Source organism: Anguilla anguilla, chromosome 4, assembly GCF_013347855.1.
Source record: "Anguilla anguilla isolate fAngAng1 chromosome 4, fAngAng1.pri, whole genome shotgun sequence".
NCBI lineage: Eukaryota > Metazoa > Chordata > Actinopteri > Anguilliformes > Anguillidae > Anguilla > Anguilla anguilla.
The window spans coordinates 34,077,073-34,099,215 of NC_049204.1; the positions used below are offsets into that span (position 1 = coordinate 34,077,073).

The following is a 22,143-nucleotide window of genomic DNA, read 5'->3' on the forward strand; positions in this document are numbered from 1 at the left end:
CTGCTTAATTAGCGACTGTTTTACCTTCACTCGCCTCGCTGCCAAAATGCATTCGTGTGTATGTCAGTTTGGCTGTGTTTGGTGCAGACGTGTGTGTGTGTTTGGGTGGGGCATTGGGGTGGAGGAGGTGGGGGATGGGTCATTCTGGCTGCCTATTGTGTGTCTGAGCATATCTGTCGGTGTGCCTGCATAAATGTGTATGAGACTGTGTGTCTATGTGCTTTTGTCTACACGTGGGTATGTGTGTGTGTATCTTTGTCTGTCTACGGTTGTATTTGTGTATTGTGGGGACAAAGTTTGCACAATACGTTTATTTGTGTAGATCATCTGTGTTTTGTGTGTGTATGTTGAATCACGCGCATGCATTTTAGCATTTGTGCATTTGTGTGTGTGTGAGTGTGTGTGTGCTGGGCCGAGGGTGAGAGCAGTGTGGGCTCTAGGTGGTTACTGTGGGGAGCCCAGCGCGTAATGAGTGCACTGGAGTAAACTGGGGCACCACAGAGGCCTGTCTGTCTCACACACACACACACACACAGTCATACACATTCACACATGCACACACACACACACGCTACACCACTGGCGGGTGCGGGGGTGCGTGGGGGGTGCGGTCTCTCGGTCAGCGCTCCTAGGAGCCGCATTAAGGGGCTGTGTCAGTCGGCCCCTCCTGCCAATCTGATAAGTGGCATCATCTGACAGCACAGAGCCCCGTGACAGCTGCTCCCCGGGGAGCCCCCGGCTCAGCCTCCGCAGGCGTCACACTACGGGGGTGCGGCACCGCCCCCCCCGTCCCCTTCCACACACACGAACCCCTCCGCTTACGGACGGCCGCAGTGAGGACGGCCGCCTCTCGTTTCCCACGAACGGATAATTGTGCGCGGTTTTCATCGTTAGCGCGCTACGCTAGCCGGGCGAGCTCGTGCCGCCGTGCGAGGTCATGACGTGACTGCAATTACTGGTGACAGGCGTGCTGGCAGCTTCAAAACGCCGAGGAACCGAATGCATCCGACGTATAAAACAGCGGCTTTCTACAGTACGAAGAGGTTTCTTTGTGTGAATCAACGACCATCTTAGGCATTACGTAGGTCTGAATGAAGAACCGATGATCTAGTAAACAACACGGGGCATCCCGACGGCATTCATCACAGTGTCACAGATGCGATGCTTACGAAGCGCCGTGTCGATGCAGTGCACGCCAGGTGAGCCGCTGGCTGCTCGCGTCAATATTTGCGAAGGCTCCACGAGTGTAAGAAGTAACCCTCGGCTTTGTTCATAACGCCAGTCTTCTTAATAATCCCTGTGATTTACAAACATAAAAAAACCAGGTTTACAAAAAAAACACACACACCGTTAATAGCGTGTCATGACTGCCTCACGGAGCGTTCTGATCCTGATCAAAAGCCCAACTAAGCAAAAGAGACAGTGGAATCTGTCCGATAAGCACTATATGAGCACGCATCATATTTTTTTTTTTTCCTTTCCCTTCCCTTTTCTTTTTCTTTTTTTCCCGCCCCTGTAAGCAGTCCCCTGTCATGCAGTCGATGTAGAGCCTCGCGCTTTACAAGGGGCACTCTGGGGCGAATTAGACTCGGGTGTGTGCGCCAAATATGTCCTGCAAGCCCGATATTCTATTATCCCGCTGCCAATCATATTCCCGCGGCACCGAGGAGAGGGGGGGGGGGGGGGGGGGGGGGGGGGGGGAATGGAGAAATGATTTTGAATAAAAAGCAGATTACGAATGCGGCGAGAGTAATAACGGGATGGTGGGAAAGCGGCGTGCTGAAGTGGAGGCTTTTTTAACGTGTGAACGGCGGCGAGGGGCCGCGGCGCGGACGCCTGGCGTCCTCTTCGGAGAGGCCCGGAGGCGCAGTTAGCGGGGCCGCGCCCGGGCCGCGCGGTCGGGGGACGGTCACGATGCGAACGCCATCCGATCCGACGCTTCCCGCGTTTTTACGTCAGAACCCGATCGCCCAATCGCGTTTGGAACGATCGCCGCGGCACCGCGATTTAAGGCGGCGGCCGAGGAGGGGGAGGAGGGGGAGGAGGGGGGGGTGGAGGGGGGGTGGGGGGGGGGGTGCGGAGCGCTAATTGAATCTGAACTCTCGTTTAAATGAAATCCGACACGCTGGCGTCTTTCGCGCCGCTGACCCGAACGTGACCGAACGCGCGTTGCCGTGACGACGCGGGCGAACTGGAGACGAAGCGCGTCGGCTGCCTTCTCCGGCCCGCTCTGCGGTGCCTCAGAGTATTCACCGAGGACCCCTCCGCCTTCGTCTTCCTCGCTGCTGCTCCTCGTTCATACATAACGCCGGGCATCTTAATTGCATTTCTGTTCCCCAAAGCATTTACATCATCGTTCTTTACCGCTCTGTGAGACTGTGTCACTGATAAACTGCTTTTCTGCTTATTTTCACTGGAAATGGAGTTATTTGCATATTGCTTTGAACATTCCATTATTTCTCTCGTTCGCAGGGCTAAGGAAGCGCAAAACTAATGAAAGGAAGGGAAAGGAAAAGTAGGGCAGTTTTGAATGTTTTTTTCTCAACCTTTTGATCCCGACTTCTCTTGGTCACGGCATAAACTTCACAGTTCACAGAGCATCAGAAGTTGACCTTGTGAAAACATTTTTTTCCGCACGTTTTGGTGCTCTGTTAAAATGCACGCAAGAAGCGGAGTTGAGCAAAACAAGTTTATTTACTATTTGGTTTATTTGAAATGGGTGAGCAGTTTTAACTGTGCGATGCGCTTCGTTTTCCCCCCCTGTCATCTGGGTATCGTTTCCTGCAGTAGCGGTGAATAAACACCGTCTTCACTGTTTTGTCTTACACAATGAACCGTAAACAAGAGATTATTTACCTGTTAAACGCTTTAAAGACTACAAAGTGTGGAACCGTGATTCATATTTAATGGCCTGGATAATGCACGTGTGTCTAATAGTGAGTCACTTCCACCAAAGACGAGTGACCTCGACCGTTATCGTCTCACACTTTAGAAGTGGATAGATTTTAGCAGCGCTGGGGACGCCGTTTTCCGCTAATTCTGAGGCGGATCGCGACGTTGACCTTTTGCGTTCGTTCCCGGACGCGTCGGCCGGTATTCGCGGGCCCGCCCGGCGCTCCCCGCGCGCGGAGACGGTTTGTGTCAGAGGGAGAAAATTGCCTGTGCGCGGCATCAATCAGGGGCTGAATCACGCCGCGCCTAACTCAAAGCCCGCCAATTAAAGCCCAGGACCCACTTTACGCTCTCCCAGCCAGCGACGCGCGCTCTGCGCCTTGCCTTTCTTTCTTTCCCCATCCCTCCCTCTCTCTTTCTCTCTCACTCTCTGTCCCTCTCTCCCTCTCTCCCCCTCTCCCCCCTCTCTCTCCCTCTCTCCCCCTCTCTCACTCTCTCCCTCTCTCCCCCTCTCTCTCTCTCTCTCTCTCTCCCCCTCTCTCCCCCTCTCTCTCTCTCTATCGCTCTCTCTGATCTGTTTTTCTTTCTGTGAAGGTGTCAAGAATCGTTTTTTTTTTTTTTCTGAGCCTCGCTGGGGATTTTTTTTTTGGTAGATGTCGTGGTGCAAGTTTAATTGGGCCTTTTCTGGCATCTGATTGGAGGGAGAAAAAGAGGCAGAATCATTTTTTTCTGATGGAGCCCCCCTCCCCATCCCCCCCCCCCCCCCCCCCCCCACAAGTGTGCAAGCCAGGCTGGGCTTGTCAGGGAGTAAACAGCAGAGCTCTGAGCTGCTGATCCCACAATCCCCAGTTCACTTCCCTGCCCTGTGCAGAACACTGAAGCAGAGCCCTTCTGACACGGCCAGCACCTCCACAGACTACCAATCGACTACCACAGGCTGCCCCCCCACCCCACCGCCCACCCCCCCAACCCTGCCATCCCTGCCGTCATCTCTCTGATCTTCTGTTTTCCCTCCACTGCCCCCGGGTTTGTGAGAAGGAAAGCCCCGCCTCCTCCTGTCCTTATTCTGATGGGCTGGGGGGGGGGGGGGGGGAGTATTACGGATCAGGGGTTCTATTCTGGGTGTCCGTTCCAAAATGACAGTGCGCCGCAGACATCGCAGAGCGCAGCTCGACGTGCGGAAGGGCAGCCCTTCACTTTCGCCATCTTGGCCCGCCTTACCGAACGGCGCTTAGCGTGCGATTTTCCGTTGCGTCGACGTGCTGTTCGTTACCCGGTTATCCTAGCTCGCGTTCCTTATGAAAAATTACATCTGATTAAAAAAAATTTATCACAACATTGTTGAATTTAAAATACTTCATTTTGTCTTAAACCACATTTTGTTCCCGACATGTCATAAATAAGGAAGAGAAAGGAAGTGTGGATTTCGCAGCTTTGAATATGTCATTGTTCTTAAAACAGTTTTTTTGTTCATATTCATATTCAAATTCTTTTTACAAAATTGAATAAACAGGATATTGCATTGTTTTGATAGATACCGTCATAACAATGTAATTTTTAACAGAATTAGCCGCAATCCCGTCCTCATTGGATACAGGGCTGGGGTATATGTGAGTCTTGGGCCTTTGTGAAGGATCGCGGTAGCGAAACACTCCATTAAGCATTCAGCATATAATAATGTAACTAGGTCACATCGCACTGCTCCTCACCCCTCCTGCAGCTCCTCCCACCTCCTCAGCCCCGCTCCGTCTCCCCCCCCCCCCCCCCCCCAGCTCTGCTCGTGCTCTGCCTCTCCGGTTCTCCTTGCAAAGTGAGCGGGAAGCAGTGGGCCCTGCAGTCGACGATGCGCTTTTATTTATTTATTTTATTTTATTTTTTGATGATGTGCGAGTCTCTTTGTTTTGCTCTTCTGCCAGTAAAACTGCTTCGGCATGCCCTCCCTTCTCCCTCTCTCCCTCCCTCTCGTTCTCTTCTGTCTATCTTATTCCCTCTGAAGGCGTTCTACCTCTGTCTCCCTCTCTCTCACTCTTCCTCTCTTTCCCCCTCGCCACTCTCTTTCCCCTCCATTTCCTTGATTTTGGTTTTTAGAAAATGGTCGTGATTGCCACTGCTAATATACCCTTCTCTTCCTTTGTCTTCCTTATGATAATTTGGGGTTCTGGTGCTGCATGAATATGCAACAGTGTTTTATTAATACTCTAATAATAATTACACAATCCCGTAAAATCTCTATACGGAACTTTTGTTTGCCGCATTTATTCCACACACACACAAAATCGCACATGCAGGCACGCCACACACACACACACACACACGCACGCACACACACACGCGCACAAAAACACCGATCCCCGTGATTTATAAGGAACATTAAAAGCTGTCATGTTTCTCAATGGTCGTCTTTTGTATTATGGTCTGGTGAAATATGGCTCTCTGCGTATTTGCACTGATTCATGCCTTCCTTGCCTGCGCGGCCTGAGAACGCCCTGGATCAGAGCAGCTGTTTTAATCTGCGCTCTGATTGCACCGCCGGCCGCTCGCCGCCTCAGCGCGTCGCGACGCACCCGCCGACGCACCCGCGCTCCGCCCAGCAGCGGATCTGCTGGGGAGCCGCTTCCTGTGCCCAGACTCCGCAGCCCGCAGGACCTGTTTATTTGTTTAAAACGTCCGAATTTCCGTAAGGAACGAAATTGGGGGAAAAAAAACACACTCAGTGGGGTCTGAAGTGGGGAGCCGCTGTTGTTTTTGAGGCTGTGGGGGTGGATACCCGAAAGAAAGGCCACCAGCGTAGAATGGCCCCGGGCCAAGTGCTCCTCCACAGGGTTGTGTTTGTCCTAACGCTCGCAGGAGCAATACCAAATACCACAGAGGAGGAAAAGAATGTTAAAAGTCGGCTACTTAGCAAAGCTTTTGCCACGATTTATAGATGTGACGCATTGCTGAGGAGCAAAAAAGAGATAACTTTAATAAAGAGATAACTTTAATAAAGGTAATGGAGGAAAGTACAGCCCCGTGCTTTGGCAGTTATTCACTGCCACCGCTGTCAGAATGAAATGAGGGCCTGGCCGAAACGCGGATGAGCCATACGAGAAGCGGGGCGTTCGTGACCCGCGCGGGACCCCAAAAAAGAAAAAAAACAGCGGCGCCCGCTGGTTTCCGGGGCGCGGTAGTGGGGAGGGGCCGGGCCCGCTCCGGTGTGAAAGCTCGCTCTCGGCTCTCGGCTCTCGGCTCTCGGCTGTGTGAATCTCGCGCGTTGGCGAAGGCCCCCTCGCAGCGCCGCCTTAACGGCATGAATACATTCATAACGCGCCTCGGCGCGGCGCACGTGTGCTGCTACTGTTAGCCGCCTCGCCCCGCCCTTGTACTTCATTTATTTATTTATTTATTTATTTATTTATTTATTCATTCATTTATTTATTTATTTATTCACCCCGGCGTTGCCGAAAGAACAGCGGCGATGTTCCTCTCGACGGCGGCCCTTCATCTTGTTTTATTTTATTTTATTCCGTTTTATTTATTTATTTATTTTTGCAACCTTAAGCGGAGAAACCGCTTCCGTGCATTCAAAGCAAAAAAAAAAACAAAAAAAAAGAAAAGATAGCGAGAAAGCGATTCGAGAGCAAGCGTCTGAGAGCGCCGGCGCTCTCCCGGGTGACGCCACCCTGGCGGGATGTTGCCGCCGAGCTGTCAGGTGCGCGGCGGGGCCTGTTTAATCTGGGTGTGACAGCGAGACGCTGACTGACGTTGGGAGCGGCGGGTAATGAGATCCGCGGGGAGGGCGCAATCGGCAGGCTGCGGCGGATAACATCGCCGTTAAAAGTCGCCGCGGCGCATTTCGAAAAAACGCTCGCGGGCAGTCCCGGGCAAACGGCACGGGCGCGCACGCGTGGCCGCGTTCCCGTTAACACCGGTTAGCGGTGCGCGGGGTCAGCCGCCGCGGCTGCTCGCAGACCCCTCTCCCCGGAAATGCTGGAGCCCGCCCCCCCCCCCGAGCCCCATATTCACAGCGTGTGCCCCGCCCGCGGGAGCGCAGCACGTTCCCTTTTATTCTTTTACCGTTACTGCGCGAGCAGAAACGGGGCGAACTCTCTCTCTCCGTAACGAGGCGTTATCAAATTCACGCGCTCCCGTCTGGGAGTGGCGGCAGCGCGAGCGGCCCCGGCCGCGCCCGCAGATCCTGCCTTCGATACGGAAGCCGGCGCGGCGGTGCTGATTGCCTGCGGAAAACAACGACGTCGCCGGTTTGTACAACTGCATTATTTGCATGAATTATTTAAATTCGCCCGCGCACTTTCCAATATTTATAGGAAACGGTTGTTTCGGAGGAGGTGAGGCTATTTATTTTCCCGGGCCTGTGACGAACGGGGGCCTGCAGGAGGCCCGGCCCGGCGGAGATGGGTATTAACTTCCAGGTCTGCCGAGCGGAAACCCTAATGATTCAGCTTGCCCCTGAAATTATGTTCTCAGAGATGTCTGGGATTGATAGATACTGCATGGCAAATGAAAACTCCGGGCTCGTTGGAGAGAGGGAGTTTTCACAAACGGTGTCCCGAATGGTTCAGATCTCACCGGATTGTCAACGTGTCGCGTGGTTTCGTTCCGCCTCCCCCCGGTAACTCGAGGCGGGAGGAGGTGAATATGGACGATGTTTTGATTTATTTATTTAACACGTAAATAAAACGATCTCTCTGTTGAAGTACCAGCAGCTCACTGAATAGACTGCGCTGTATCGAAACACAGTCGTCTTTGTTGTCAGTTACATATCTTAGTTACTTTGAGGCTTTAATGTGGCTTTTATAAAAATGATTGATTTTGGAGCCATTTGTTGATTTTTATTTTTTTTATTAAGGTCAGCAAAGGTTAAAAAATATCATTCTATTCCCTGACTTCCTGTTTCCTGTCATCTGACATATACTGATGTCCTTCATCAGGTGCTGTGTTTTCAATTGCTACTCAGTAAATCAATAAATAACATACATGGTAATTGTAGGTGTGGAACCTTGGCAACGATTCATAATTTTTTGGGATAATTCATGTTTGAGAAGAGCAACTGGGGACATTTCAACAGACAGTGCTGGTGTCTCCCACATTCCCCACAACTTGAGGTTCTAATTTTCACCCTCATATTTCACATTAAGCACAACTGCATAAAACTCATTTGACCCCTACATTAGCCCAGCACAACAGCAGCATAAAGTCACATGACATATTACGCATGTTGCAATACCAAATGTAATGTATTTCTCCCTGTTGCAGGCTGTGGTAGTTGAGCTATGTCGTCGGTTTTAGGGCACATTAGTTTAAGCAGATTTTGTTGTGCTGATGCATTTATAGCAACATATAATAGACAAGCTGCCCTTTTGGCCTGGCATCTGGAGCAGTGATTCAGGGGTGTGGGTTGTTGGTTTGGTGTAGGCTTTCATTGCCACTTCCCTTACTTTTCTCACTTGTGGTTTTTTTTTTTTTTGGTAATTATGCTTCCTAAATACTGTTACTGGTGTGAAATTACAGGGCATGTTTGTGTAGGCCACATCAAAGCGGTGCAGTTATCATCTCACCAGGTGTGCGTGCGTGTGGCGAAGGCTGGTGCGGTGGCCAGTTGGCATACTGCATGTTTGTTCCGGAACACATGCTTGGTAACTGCTATTGTAACTGCGTTTGTGCTTGAACTGGGGTTTTTCGTAAAATGCAGAAGACTTGGGCCTGAGGTAGACTAGGCTTGCTTTGTGGTGATGTGAATGACACCCTACATCCGTAACAAAATGATGTCATTGTCTCAGTGAGGTGGGCTTCCATAAAAGGTCAGACTTGGCGCTAAAACTGGGACTCCCCTCCCAGGTCAGTGACGATGTTCATACAGCGTACCCTTGCTCTTCAGAAGGTAATATGCAGCAAGGCGCAGATTGGATAGATTGATATTCATAGCATTAGTAGATGCATGTATTTGTATCCTGGTGATATTTAGCCAGTGAATATCTCTCACTGATGCTCCGTTGAAGCTTTGCGCCTGAATAGCGATAGCCTCTTTGTGAAATCCCTGTTCAGGGGAGTGGCGAGCATCATTTCTCAGTGCGCAGGGTTGGACAGGCGATTACAGGCGTTCGCTAGGTTGTCCTATTTTATTGCTTCGCCGCCAGTGGCGATATCCATTCCCATTCTCTAAGAAAGGCTTTGTTCTCCAGCCTGTGTTGTGCCTCGGTCTCCTGTCTGCATGAACGTTGCTGCGGTGACGGAAGCAGCGTGTACCCTCACACGCGTGTGTGAAAGGCGCTCGTGTAAAACACAAGCCGGGCGGCGAATTTCCCCCTCGCTTTCCTCAAGTGCGTTTAAAATGGATCGAGATCAATGGGGGGCTCGATTCAGTGGGACGGCTAACGCGAGTGGCCCTTTTGTCATACATTACGCCGCTCGCACTCAGAAGGAACATTAAGTGCAGTGTACAGATTGCATGTTTAACAGGGAGACATGGTATGGAGACCTCTGAAGGAAATCTCCAGTCTGAGTAGGTGCCATTCAAGTACAGTCTAAAAATACCAACCCTGTGAATTAAGCTCGTTCTCATCTGAATAATGTTATGACAGACTTCCAAGCCACGTTCGGTACTCCAGTTACCAAGGGAGCCGCTTGCTTGTTCACCCCTGGTTTTGTGAAGTGTTCAGTGTAGCACAGAGAGATGGAGGAGTTGACCCTCTTATCCTTCGGGGCACATGACAACCAATCAATCGCTCATTATTATCAGTCGCATTCAGACACACCTGTCAGTGGCCTCTCTGATCCGTGTCTGAAGCATGTACAGCTTGGAATCTACCGCATCGGTGAAGAGAGCTAGTGATTGGCTGAAATGACTGAAACAGCTCTAAGAATTTATATGATTGGCTGGAGCACAGACCTGGGGGGTTTGTATTACCTTGTCCTGTGTATCATCTGGGTGCTTGTAATATCTTTATAAAAATATCTTTCATTACAATAACAGGTAATGAAATATCACTGCAACACTCGCTGTTGAAAATGTATCTTAAATCCCTTCACTCATGTAATGGTCTTGGCACCTTCCTACAGCAATGGATCAAGCTTATGTGTTTGCTCCAATACATTTTAACAATCAGAACAAGCACTGAAAATAGTGCTTTCCAGTGTGAGTGAAAAATAATTTAAAAAAACCACAAAATTCAGGGCTAATAGGAGAAAGGTGGAATATGATTTCCTGAACCCTTGAAACGAATCCATACAGTACAAAATAGAAATGAGTGAGCATTGGTAAACACTGAATGGACTGGCATATGTGGAAATTGCAGTTTATCAGGACGGACACGCAGTATGTGTATCAGCTGCAGCTGCCAGTTAACATGTTAATTTAAAATGCATAGCGTGTCTTTTTTTGACACAATTAATACACTTTCCTGTAATTCCAGTTTCCATCAAGCGTGTATGTTGTGATTTGAATAATTACCTAACCTTACATGTGTACTGGAAGAGATTATGATGATGGGTACCAATAATCAGAAAGGGCCTTTGAACTGAAAATTTAAATTTGTACATTTGTGTTTTGTTTACAAGCCTGATATGTAAATAACACCTGCCATATGTAGAAGTAAGGGTGGACAAAAAATATATCCACAGCGGTGTCCTCTGGGCTGTCAATCTGTTAGCCTAGCCCAATTTGTTGTTGTCCTGGATACTGGAATATGCATGTGTATACTTGTGGCTTTTGTACTGAACATTAAGCTACAAATTTACTTCACCAATTTTGTATTTGTTAAACATTGTACTACTATTTTTAAAAAGCTCGTTCTTTCTTCATTTTATCTATAAAACGGTATCACTAACTTTCTTACTTTCTGCTTCACAAATTACAGAACATTACAGGCATTTAACAGACGCTCTTATCCAGAGGGACTTGCACAACTTTTACACAGCATTTATATTGCATTTATTTACACAGCTGAATATATACTGAAGCAATTCAGGTTAAGTACCTTGCTCAAGGGGTACAACGGCAGCGTCCTACCCAGGAATCGAACCTATGACCTTTTCAGGTTACAAGACCAGTTCCTTACCCATTGTACTACACTACCGCCCACAAATGCCCCCTTTCTTTTCTGAATGCTGTAAAAACAAAAAGTAGTTTTAATAAATTTCTTGCTGCTTTGGCCGTTCTGCACTATGCACAATTGGGGTATCTAGTGAGAAGTTTGCTGGCTTGCAAATTTATTTGAATTAATTGACATGAACTTAAATTAGCATTAGTTTTTTTGTAATTGCATGAGCAAACCAGCCATTGGAAAATACAATTGGCCTATACTAGCTAGGCAAGTTTGTTAGATATTATTATGAAAAAACAAAAAGTAAGGGTTTCGCAGAATGGCTTAGTAATATTTATTTTGCTTTATAAGGACATTACCTAGCAATATTATCACAGAAAACACCCACTGTATATTTAGCTTGTATTGCCAGATAAATTAGGCTGAGAGACACATTCAAAAATATGTTGTGAGGTGTTTCTTTAATATGGCGTTTCATAGCTTAATGGTAACGATAATAATGTTGAAGCCTAAGCCAAGAGAGAGGGTTGTGCTGCAGGCACAGACTACTGCTGGCATGTCGGAGCTAAAGTGAGTTAAGTAGGAGAATTTAAGAAATTCTGGCTCCGCTCTCCTGTCAAAATGCTAATCAGCGTTGCGTGCAGTCGGGAACTCCCACCTACTTATCTAATCAATGGAGCAACTGAAGGCCACCCAACAGGAATGCAGTAATCTCAGACAGTCGCTTTTTTCCTACACTCTGTTCATCCAGTTCTAAGGGAATTTACTGGCACTGCCCGGGGCTTTAATGCCTCACAGTTTGGAAGCTCGAGACGGAAAAATCATCCTCCCCGAGCGTCCAGATTACCGATGTGTACACTGCTGTGAAGAGATGCTTTGTCTGGCCAAACTCTGTGGAAGTACACATCATCAGACATCATAGTATAGGTCAGAAAAATTGAACATCATTGTATAGGTCAGCGTCAATTACAGACCTTAGATTTGGCTTTTTTTGGCATTAGCCAAGATGCTATTAAACAATATTGCTTCATTTGGATTACACATTTTCAGTGTTTTCTTTGTCTTCTTTATATGAGGACTTCTGTTGAATTAACTATGTGATTAACTACATATTTTCTCACTGTCTGACAGCCAAAGTCCAGTACCAAAATTTGTTCAGAGACACAATACAATAGGGTGTCAGCGGGATACAATGGGCAAAGCGTGCTAGCTGATCGCCATTTACATGTGTATGCCGGTAAACGATCAGAGCATTTAACCTCCCTGTGGGGAACAACCCATTTTGATGTCAATCCTTCCCCACATACTCCACCCATCACCCCACCCCACCCCACCCCACGCCAGCACCACCACTGTCCTGTCCACCTTCGTGCCTTTTGCCTTCACGCATGCACTGTGAAGCACCATTTCGTGTTGGGCTTCTAGCAGACGGCCACATCGCTGCGTGTGAAACGGGAGAACTGCGGACAGTGGCTCGTCATCACCGTGACAGAAATTATGCAGCCATCCATTTTCATGTCCGAGGGAGAAAGTTGAGCAAGTTTGAACTTCTTGTGACGTGCCCAGCATTGTCGCTTTTAAAATGAGGAGGAGGCATATTTCTAAGGCAGTTAATGAAAAGTCCTTGAGGTGCTGTGGGAAGCTGTCGCCCGCTGCAGTGATAGATGGCCCCTTCTCATCATTAGGGCAGGAGTAGCAGCTTTTTTACTTTTCAGGCCGTACTCGAGCCATTTGTTGATTAATTAATCAGGTAATGCACGGTGTCTCCGCTACAATGCTTTTGGGTTTTCCCCTGCTGGTTATTTTACCATGATCTCTTAGCAGACCCAACTCCGTTCAAAAGATTGTGGTCCCACCACAGCAATAAGCAAAAGAAAAGCAATTCATTGAGTGGGCTGTTTTTAATTTGAAAGTGAAACTGTAAACGTATTGGTCAAGGCTTTCCCATTTCATGAATATGCTCGGTTCGGGAAGCTTCATTCAGACTTGTCTCAAAAATAAGGCTTGAATTGAGTTTGTACCCTGGAAACTCTTAACTCTTTAGTGAACCTTCGCTCAAAAAAATTAACAGAAACCCCTGAAGCAGAAGGCAAAGTAGAGCACAACTGAGATGGAGGAGGTTGTCTCTTCTAATGTCCTCCACTCTTCCCGGTTCGGCAAATGAAATGAGATTTCTTTTTTTTAAATAGTCAATGTGGATTTTCATAATCGATTTCAGCATGTGCGGTGTGCAAATTGACATGTCGTGCGTGAGCCGAACGATCAATGAATATCCCAGCTCCTGTACAATTACTTGCGTTTGATTCTCGACTGAATTCCCTTCTGTTTGTGCTCCAAAACACACCGCTACCACTTTTTTTTTTTTTTCATTAAAGTGTTGTGATTAGATGCATTTGCTTTAAATCCCTGCTTGAAAGGAGCAGTACGCATGCATTTGTAATGAAGCGGGGTACGCTTTCAACTGCATTACATTACATTCCGTTCATTTAGCAGACTGGAGTGACTTAGACTGTGGGAGAGTCAGAACCGCGCTCACCTGATTAATTTGAGCAGTCATCAGACCTAGCCAACAACATTCCCAGACCAGCAAGTAAAGCACTAAAGCAAATGAACCGTAATAACCCAGAACCACAGCGCAATTTCTAAATACCTACAGAGTACATCCATAGCATGCCCCGAGAAGGGAAGCATAAAACCATTAAAATACTGCACAAAAGGTGGGAGACCTACAGTATGGGGTAGGCATTGGAACCAAAACGCAGTCTGAGGCAGTGGACCTTCGCACACTTGTAGCTTGTGTCGGAAAATATCCAATGATTCTGCTGTCCTGACCACTGCAGGAAGTTAGTTTCCCTGTTGTGGGACCAGTACAGACACACATCGTGACTGGGAGAAGCGACCGCGCACGGAGGGGAGAGCCAGTTCTCTCAAGGTCGTGTAATGAGGACAGCTGACCTTGGCAAGGAGCATGCTGTATGACTGCATCCTCTTGCTGTTAAATTGCCAGCTCAGGTCCTCCTGGTATGATGGTACAGGGTATTAGGTAACCAGTACTTCAGTGGACTTCATACTCCAGATTTCTCCCATTAGCTCTGGGTTTTGTGTTTTTTATTTCTTATTATTTTTCATTCACACCAGCAGGCACTATTTCAAGTGCTTATTTTGATTGCTAAAATGTATTGGAGCAAACACATCAGTTTGATTCATTGCTGTAGAAATGTGCCAAGACCATTACATGAGTGAAGGGATTTAAGATATATTTGCAGCACCGAGTGTTGCAGTGCTATTACATTACCTGTTATTGTATTGCAAGATATTTTGATGATTAAAAATGGTAAAAAAAAGAAAAAAGAGGCCTGTTGCCAGATTTCACTTCTGGCTTCTGCCAGACAACGCTCCGGCCTGTTTCCTGTGCAGTTCGCCGAACACCAGAGGTGGAAATTCCACTATTTTCGCCATTATTTTGTTCCAATCACCTGTATTTGCTAATTAGCACAATTCTTCAGGCAGGAGGTAGAACTAATTAGTGAAATGAGCTGGCTGAGTTCAGGGGTGGAGGAAACACATGGCAGGACCTTTACTTTCTGGCCGCTGGACTTTCCACCTGTGCCGAACACCCCATGCAGCTGGCTGAGTCATACTGGTAGCTGGAAGAGACAGAGACTAGCATTGGTAGGAAGTGCTCAGAGTGCAGTCCTCTACAGCCAGCGGTGCCTGTGCATCTTCATTACCTCACTGGGAGAGTGTGGTGGGGACACCTATGCTGTCATCCCCCCCCTACTGAGGTAACTACCCATCTAGGTCAGAGATGAGGCTAGACCTCAGCCGGCTGTGCTGATGGATATGGATTCAATTTATATTAATCAGAGCGGGTGAGAGAGCAGCTTAGTCATTACAGCAGAAGGCCCCCCCAGACACACACACACTCACATGCACGCACACACACACACACGCACACACGCGCACGCACACACACACATCGTTTTCCAGCCCTTCTCAGACGGATGGCGGCACCACCGCTCGTTTGCGTGTCCTGATTTATGACGCGTTACGCGCTGCGGACGCTCGTCCCCGTTCCCCGGCGGGGTTACTCTCGCACCCCGGCGTGCTCTCATCGGATTTACGGGCCCCCCCCCCCCCCCCATCCCGCCGTTAAAATGTAAGGTTCGCGCACTCAGGAGGAAAGTGTAAATAACTCTGGGGCACGCTCCTTCGTAAAACTACCTTTTTTCCCTGTTAATCTTCTTTTTTTTGCCTCGTTGGAACAGAATCGTAACCTCTTAGCGCCCCCATGGCCGCCTATGAGCGATGGGAAGATCAGGACATACCTTTGTGTCATGCGCTACCTCATTGGTTTGATGGGGCAACCTTCGAACGTGTTTGAATCATGGCCGTCGTTACCACAGTAACCTTCTGTGACTGGGAAATGAAAGTGATCGCTTATTGAGAGCTGATGATGGTCTAAATGTGGTTGTTTGTGTAGTTAACGTACCAGCGGACCCGCGTGAGTCGACTGCGTGCACCTGAAAAATGCAAATGCGTATTTAATTGTAACGGCATTTACTCGGCTGAATTCTGTTGCGAGGTATTTACGATGGCGGGGTTCGAGGGCACGGGATTGGCCATTCGGCCGTATCGCGCCCGGTGATCATTCTCTCTCCTCCTCTTGATGTGCGCCGCAGGTTTGGCAAACACCGCAAGGACGAGAGGCCGGGAGACGGAGTGGAGCGCAGGGGGTCCGGCAAGCTGAAGAGCGAGGAGGCGCAGGTGTCCGAGGAGGAGACCCTGCGGATGAGGCTGGAACAGGAGAGGTGAGGCGCGCCGAGAGCTTCTCCATTAGGGACGGGGGGGGACGGGGGGGGACGGGGGGGGACGGGAGGGGGGGCGCGACGCGGCCGTCCAGGAAATTAGCAAACGGTCTAATTAAACAAAATGGGGCAGAAATTCTGGGAAAGCATTAGGATGTCAATTTGTAAATGTCAGGCCTTTTTATTACAGTATATTTAATTGATCATTTGTAGATTGTTTTTTTTGCCGTTGTGCGGTAATGGGCTCGGCGTCTCCGGTGCCCCCGGCTGATTGGGCGCCGATCTTTGCGTAACGGGGGGGGGGGGGGGCTCGCGCCGGTGTTCGGCCCGTTTTATTTCTCCACGGTACGTTTGAGTTTAAGGGAAGAGCGCGTTTTCCCTCCTTTAATTTCGCCGACTTGTTTTCACCGGCTCCGCTTTCCCGGCGCGGGGGAGGCGCGTCTCGTTCGGGGCACACCCCCTTTTTAGCGCTGGCGCCCGGGGCGACAGAGCGGGGCGGGGTGCAGCCGGATGAGCGCGGAGAGGGACCCGCTCCTGCTTTTGTTCGGACTGCGGCGGCTGAACCGCGGTATTAAAGGGCCGTCATGGCGAGCCCTAATTGAAAAGCGACAGAAAGGGGGCTTAATGGCGCTCCCGGAGGGGCCCGGGCACGGCGGTACGGCGCAGACGGGCCCCGCGGCGACGGCGGGCGCTGCCGTCCGGCAGGCTGGCCAATGGAACCGGCCTCCACAATGACACGCGCGTCCTCTGTAGTGCGGCGAGCGTGTGCAGTTCCTGGCATGTGACCCAACACATTTCACCCCCCCCACCCCCCCGACACGCTCCTTCCTTCCACGGGCTTTCTTCCTTTGTGTGTTCGCCGGGCGTCTGCGGACAAGAGGAACGAGGAGGAGGAGGAGGAGGAGGAAAGGCGAGGAAATAAGTAGAAAATGTTAAATGCGTTTTGCATAAGCTGTCCCGTCTTTGTTTGTCTGGATCCTCTCTTGCATAGAAATTTCATTTCTGCCCTCATTTGTCTCCGTTCTGCATGCCTGAGCCCACCTATTCTTGCTGGTTAAAAAAGGGCTCGCGTTTTTAAAAACCCCGTCGTTCAGCTCCACATCAGTTCCTTTACCGCCCTCTTTAAAAGCCTCCTGAGGGAAAGCGGCTCTGGTAGCGGTGAGCGTAAATCGACAGCGAGCCACCCGGAACTCAGCGCCTCCCGTTTCACAAAGGAGCAGAGGTACACATCCTAAAATCAACTGCAAGGGTAATTTGAGCAAATATTACGTGCTCAGATACAGGTTCGGTGGTAGTGTGTTTAATGCAACGTGGTTGGTTCTTCCTTAAAGCAGACGTGCCAACTGATTAGCTAGACCACATTGGCCAGGCCATTCCAGGGGTATTTAACCAGTGTTCATTACAAATCTGCGCATATGGTGACGAAAGCCAACATAAGCCCAGGAGAAACAGTGCAAATCTGGGATGGGAGGCTAACAGAATGTAGCATCGCAGATGTTGTACACACTGGCTAGTATATTCACTTCTGTGTGTCTATCAGAGCTTGGTTTCTGTTGAATCTCAATTGTTCTGATTTGCTAAATTAATGCAGACATTAATGAATTGGTGTTGCTGAAGACAGTTAACCTGGCAGTGCAGAAAACACTAGAATGTCCAAGTACTGTAAGTAAATTAGGAAGTTATAAAAGGAGTACATGCTGTATCTCATTGGCCATCGACTGTGTATGAGACGGAGAGGTTATATGTGCTTCATTAGGGATATTTATTTGAATAAATTATTCCAGAGAGAGAGCTGGTCATTCCGTGGTACTGCATGTTAAAGCATTATAGAGTTACTCCACCTCTCTTTTTAGTGTTGGTGCTGTGTATCCAAATCCCCATTGAACTCTTGTACCTGCCCCCCCCCGCCCCCCTCACCCCCCCATTGCCGGCTCTTCGTCGCCACCCTCATCTCGTTCGACCCTCTGCCCGAGTCGATAAACCGCACCCTCGGGCAGGCGCATCGTAAGCGGTCGCGCCGCCGTCAGGTCGATGAAAGGCCGGTCATCGGCGGCGTCTGTGTGCGCCGTAGCCTTCCTCAGACTCGCAAACGGCCGTCGCCTGGCCGTCGCCCTCCCGGGGGCGTCTCTGAGAGCGGAGCGCGCTCGCACGTCTGCGTGCCTGCTCGCCGCCGCCGCCGCCGCCGCCGCCGCCATTAAAGGGCTGCCTTCTGCGCTCGCGCCCCCCCCCCCCCCCCCCACGGGCCCCCCGCCGGGGCTGAAACGGCCGTCGCCGGGGGGAGTTCTCTTTGATGGCGCGTGGCGGGGTCGGGGTGGGGGGAGGGGCGTACGCACCGCTGTCAATCAGCGGGGCGAGGGAGCGGGGAGCGCGTGCATTATTCCTTTTCGCTCGCCGCCCGGTCTCGGGTTTAGCTCGTCTCGTACCGTGGGCGCCACGGAGACCGTCAGATGAGTCCCGTCTGTCCGTCTGCCCACCTCCGCAAATTAGGGACCGTGAACTGAAAAGGGGTTGGGGGGGGGGCAGGGGAGGGGGGGCGGGGGACACAGTAGCGTCTTTCGCTTATCTTTCAGGCTGCTGAGTGGGCCCCAATCAGTGCCTCGCACCCCTTCGCCTCTCACCTCTTCCTGCGGTAAAAATAGACGTCTTTTAGGGCTCCGTTTCCTCTTGTTTGTTCAGAATACCGCTGAGCTGCGGAAACAAGGCGACCCTCGCCCCTGCGGGGGCTCGCGGCCCGAACGCGGTCAGGAGCGACGCCTTGCAGAAGCCCACCGAAGGGCGCGACGGCCTGTCATGTGATGGATGTTGTTTGCGTTCGAGTTGTTTATCCGATTTGGGCGTACGCCGTCGTTCTCGTTCTCTTAATCACTTGTAAACAGCATAAATATTGCATTCGCTTTTAATCTTAAGCGTAATTATTAATCGTGTTGGTTCTGCGTACGGAATAATTTGGGTGTTCGAAAAACATTCTGTTTTTTTTTGAAGTTTATTTGCATTCCTTTATTGTTTCCGTGCCTTTTATAACGTCTGAAATAATTAGCGCGGACAATTAGAGCAGAGATCAAAAGGAGTGATTGTGAGGCTGATTATATTGGTAATTATATTGATGGTCTGCACGGAGTTAAATGTAATTGCGTGTGGCCTTCAGATGGTTTGATTAAATGGCACCGCACTCAGGCTAACAATAACGGTCGCAGCTTCGCAACTGAAATATTCAAACGTGCTCAGAACAGCTGCTCAATAGCTATCAAAAAAAAACAAAAAACTTTCAGGACCCAAAAATGTTTTGTTTCCAAGAATGCTGTTCGCGACTGCACCTGTAATCCAAAATAATTTGATAAGGCTGTCAAAATGGATAAGGCGGTTATGTGACATGTAATCGTAGTTTGAAAAAAAAAAACAAAGGAAACAGCCCTTTTGTTGAAATCTCCGTTTAATATACAGATGCGCACAGAGCAAGTTTTTGAGTTCGGATTTGTCAGCGAATGTTTGAAAGTATCGCAGACTGCCCCGCCCCTCCCTCCGACGCCCATTAAACGCCCGGAGAGGCGCGTGGAAAGAGGAGCGGCAGCGCCATGGAGTCAGAACGGGCTACGGTGGAGGCCTGCGTTAACAGCCCTGTGTACACGGCGTTAAGAGGAAGGAGCGCAGGCCAACGCACGCTCGTGAGCACTGCCCCACCCTCAAACACCATTCCGTCAACTGAGAAAAGTGAAAAATAAAAAATAAAAACAGGAAGTAAAGCAGCGGTTGGTTTATCCACTCGATAAATCTTTCCCTAGCTCGTATCCTGGTGTTTTTCGAGGCCCTAGGTTTCAAACACCGCGTTACACTTCACCGCCTAGCCTTGTTTTACATTCTCTAAATTGAAATCGAAAAATAAAAAAAAAGGAAGCGGGGGAGAAAAACGCCAAACGGTCCGTCCTATTTGTAAACGTTTTTATTTAATTTTCTACGGTTTTTATGAGCCCTGGGTTTTTTTTTCTCCCTTTTCCATTTCCCCCGGGCCTGTGAACGGAAGAGTTTCATCATCTTTCAAACGCTCGAGACGCTGGCGAGCGCCGCGGACGGTAGGAGCTGTCTGGCGTTAGCGCGGAGCGAGCGCGAAGCGGTCGGCAGACGTTTGATAACTGTTTAGACGTGGGGAATGAGATATTATAAACGGTGCGCTCGAGAGGCCATCTGAGAGGCTGAGGACTGTGATGGCGGATGCTGAAAATAAAGCCCGTCCGGCAGCAGCTTTGTGTCTCTTGTTCCTGCCGCCGTCGATCGACTGACCCCCCGGAGGTCCCCAACCGTGGACCTTTGTAACGTCCCCATTCACAAATGAACTTGCTTGCCCTGGATTTCCCATCAGCCCCCTGGCAGGAAATGCCTGTAGCCCACGCTGTTTAAACCTGAGGTTAAACGAAAGCCTTTGAGCCGGAGTGGTGTTTTTCCTCTTTCTCACTTCAGGCTCATTTTCTCTTAACTCGGACAACGCGGCGGCTTCTCCCAGCCGTGAAATTTCCGAGCTCGCCGGTTCCGTCTCGTCCGTGTCAGGTCTTCTCCTGACCCCGCGCTGACCTTTCCGCAGCTGGGGTGGAATGGACTTGGACAGAGATTAAAGCTCTGTGGGGAAAAAAAAACTCTGGGAAACATGACAAAAAATCATCCACAAAAGGGCCTTTGTTTAACTTTTTTTTAGTCACCATCATCATGTATTAGAAATCAATAGGACCAGACACCGTTAACTGCTTGTTGCTGTTGTTCACTTCCACTAGCTGTGAACATGATGAGAATACGTTGTACGTAAATAGAACCTGAGCCCGTCTTAAGAGACAAGCTGCCGAAGCTGAGGCTGTGTCAGCCAGCGGCGTGATTTTCGGATAGCGGACGTGAGGCTGCTGATGAAGGCGCTGAATACGAGCGCGTCAGATCAGCGGGCGCTCTAAGTGGGACGGGCGAGCTGACGGCGCTGGCGAGGCTTTTGATTCGCTGACTGCGGACGCTGGAAGTGAGGCGCGAGACGGAGAGGAGCGGGCCTCCCGATGGAGCTGACTGTGCAGGGATGGAGGAGATGTGGAGAGGTTCGTAGGATTGCCCTGCCTGAGGTGATGCACCACCACAGATCTCTGCGCTGCACTAGATGAGGGGTTTTGATCTGGGGTGCAGTTGGTCGCTCCGGCAACTCCCCCCACCCCCATCCCCAAGGGTTCTCTCTGCGATTTACACCGGATATACCGGGTAATCAGGACTGTTCCCCCTTAATTGCATTCCCCTCTATTTATGAGAAAAGCACGGACCTGCCTCCTAAAACTGAGCATGGGTATTGCTGCCCTAATGAGCTTTGGGCTTTATGGTATTTTTCTCATTGTTTTTAATGTATAGTTTTGTTTTCTTTAGCCCTTTTGGGAAATCGATTTCCTCATCCTTCAGCACAGGTTTTTTTTTTTTGTCCGCAGCCCAAGCTGTTTTTGGTTTGGGCTGTCCAGAAGTCTTATGCTCAGATTGTCCTCTCGTGTAGTGTACTGTGGGAAGCAGGGCTCGGTGGGTAATTGACAGCGCTGTGTATTGGTTCTGTTCTCCCGGCTGTTGACACCATGCCGCTCCATTAATTGTCTAATGGAGTTAAGGGAGGGAGAGGTCGCATGGAATCAGGAGGGCCTCTGTGCACTCTGACAAATGAGAGTGCACACTGACCCCCACGCGTCCTCTGCACGGAACCTTAAGCCTGTTCCAATAAGGACAGCTCCGAGCCGTACACCAGTGACGGTTCTGTGCTGTTCGTCAGATACGGTTCTGTGCTGTACGTCAGATACGGTTCTGTGCCGTACACCAGCGACGGCTCTGTGCTGTACGTCAGATACGGTTCTGTGCCGTCGGGCTGTTCCCTATGTTGGTGGTTATCAAGCCTGGAGAACCATTGGTGTGTCATGTGTAGGGCTGAAGTGGGTCATAAGATGAAATTGGGAAAATTTCAAAGGAACAGAGGTACACATCCTAAAATCAACTGCAAGGGTTGATTATTATACAGTGCCATGAAAACATATTTCCCCCCTTCCTGATTTCCTCTATTATTGCATATTTGTGACACTGAATGGTTTCAGATCATAGAACAAAATATATTAGACAGGGAAGCTTAATTAGAAAGGGAAACTTAATAAACACAAAACACATTTAAAAAAAATAATTATTTCATTTATTTAGGGAGAAAATAATAATAATAATAATGTGAAAAAGTTACTCAATCAACCAATTAACCATATTTAATTGATGATTAGAATCAATTAAAAGGTTTGTCTGATATTACATTTTGTCTAAAGATCTGAAACCATTCTGTGTGACAGATATGCAATAATAGGTTATCAGGAAGGGGGCAAATAATTCTTCACAGCACTGCACCTGTAAAATCTATATATCAT

The 22,143-nt window shown here is 49.3% G+C and overlaps 1 protein-coding gene across 8 annotated transcripts in view; it reads left to right on the top strand.

Moving 5' to 3' along the window:
• Nucleotides 1–22,143, top strand: part of LOC118225438 (partitioning defective 3 homolog) — a 381,373-nt gene that overhangs the window by 279,418 nt on the left and 79,812 nt on the right. For all 8 annotated transcript variants that reach the window (XM_035413832.1, XM_035413834.1, XM_035413837.1 and 5 more), the window contains one exon: nucleotides 15,617–15,745. In XM_035413832.1, coding sequence (XP_035269723.1) covers nucleotides 15,617–15,745 — 129 coding nt within the window. The remainder of the gene's footprint in view (nucleotides 1–15,616; nucleotides 15,746–22,143) is intronic.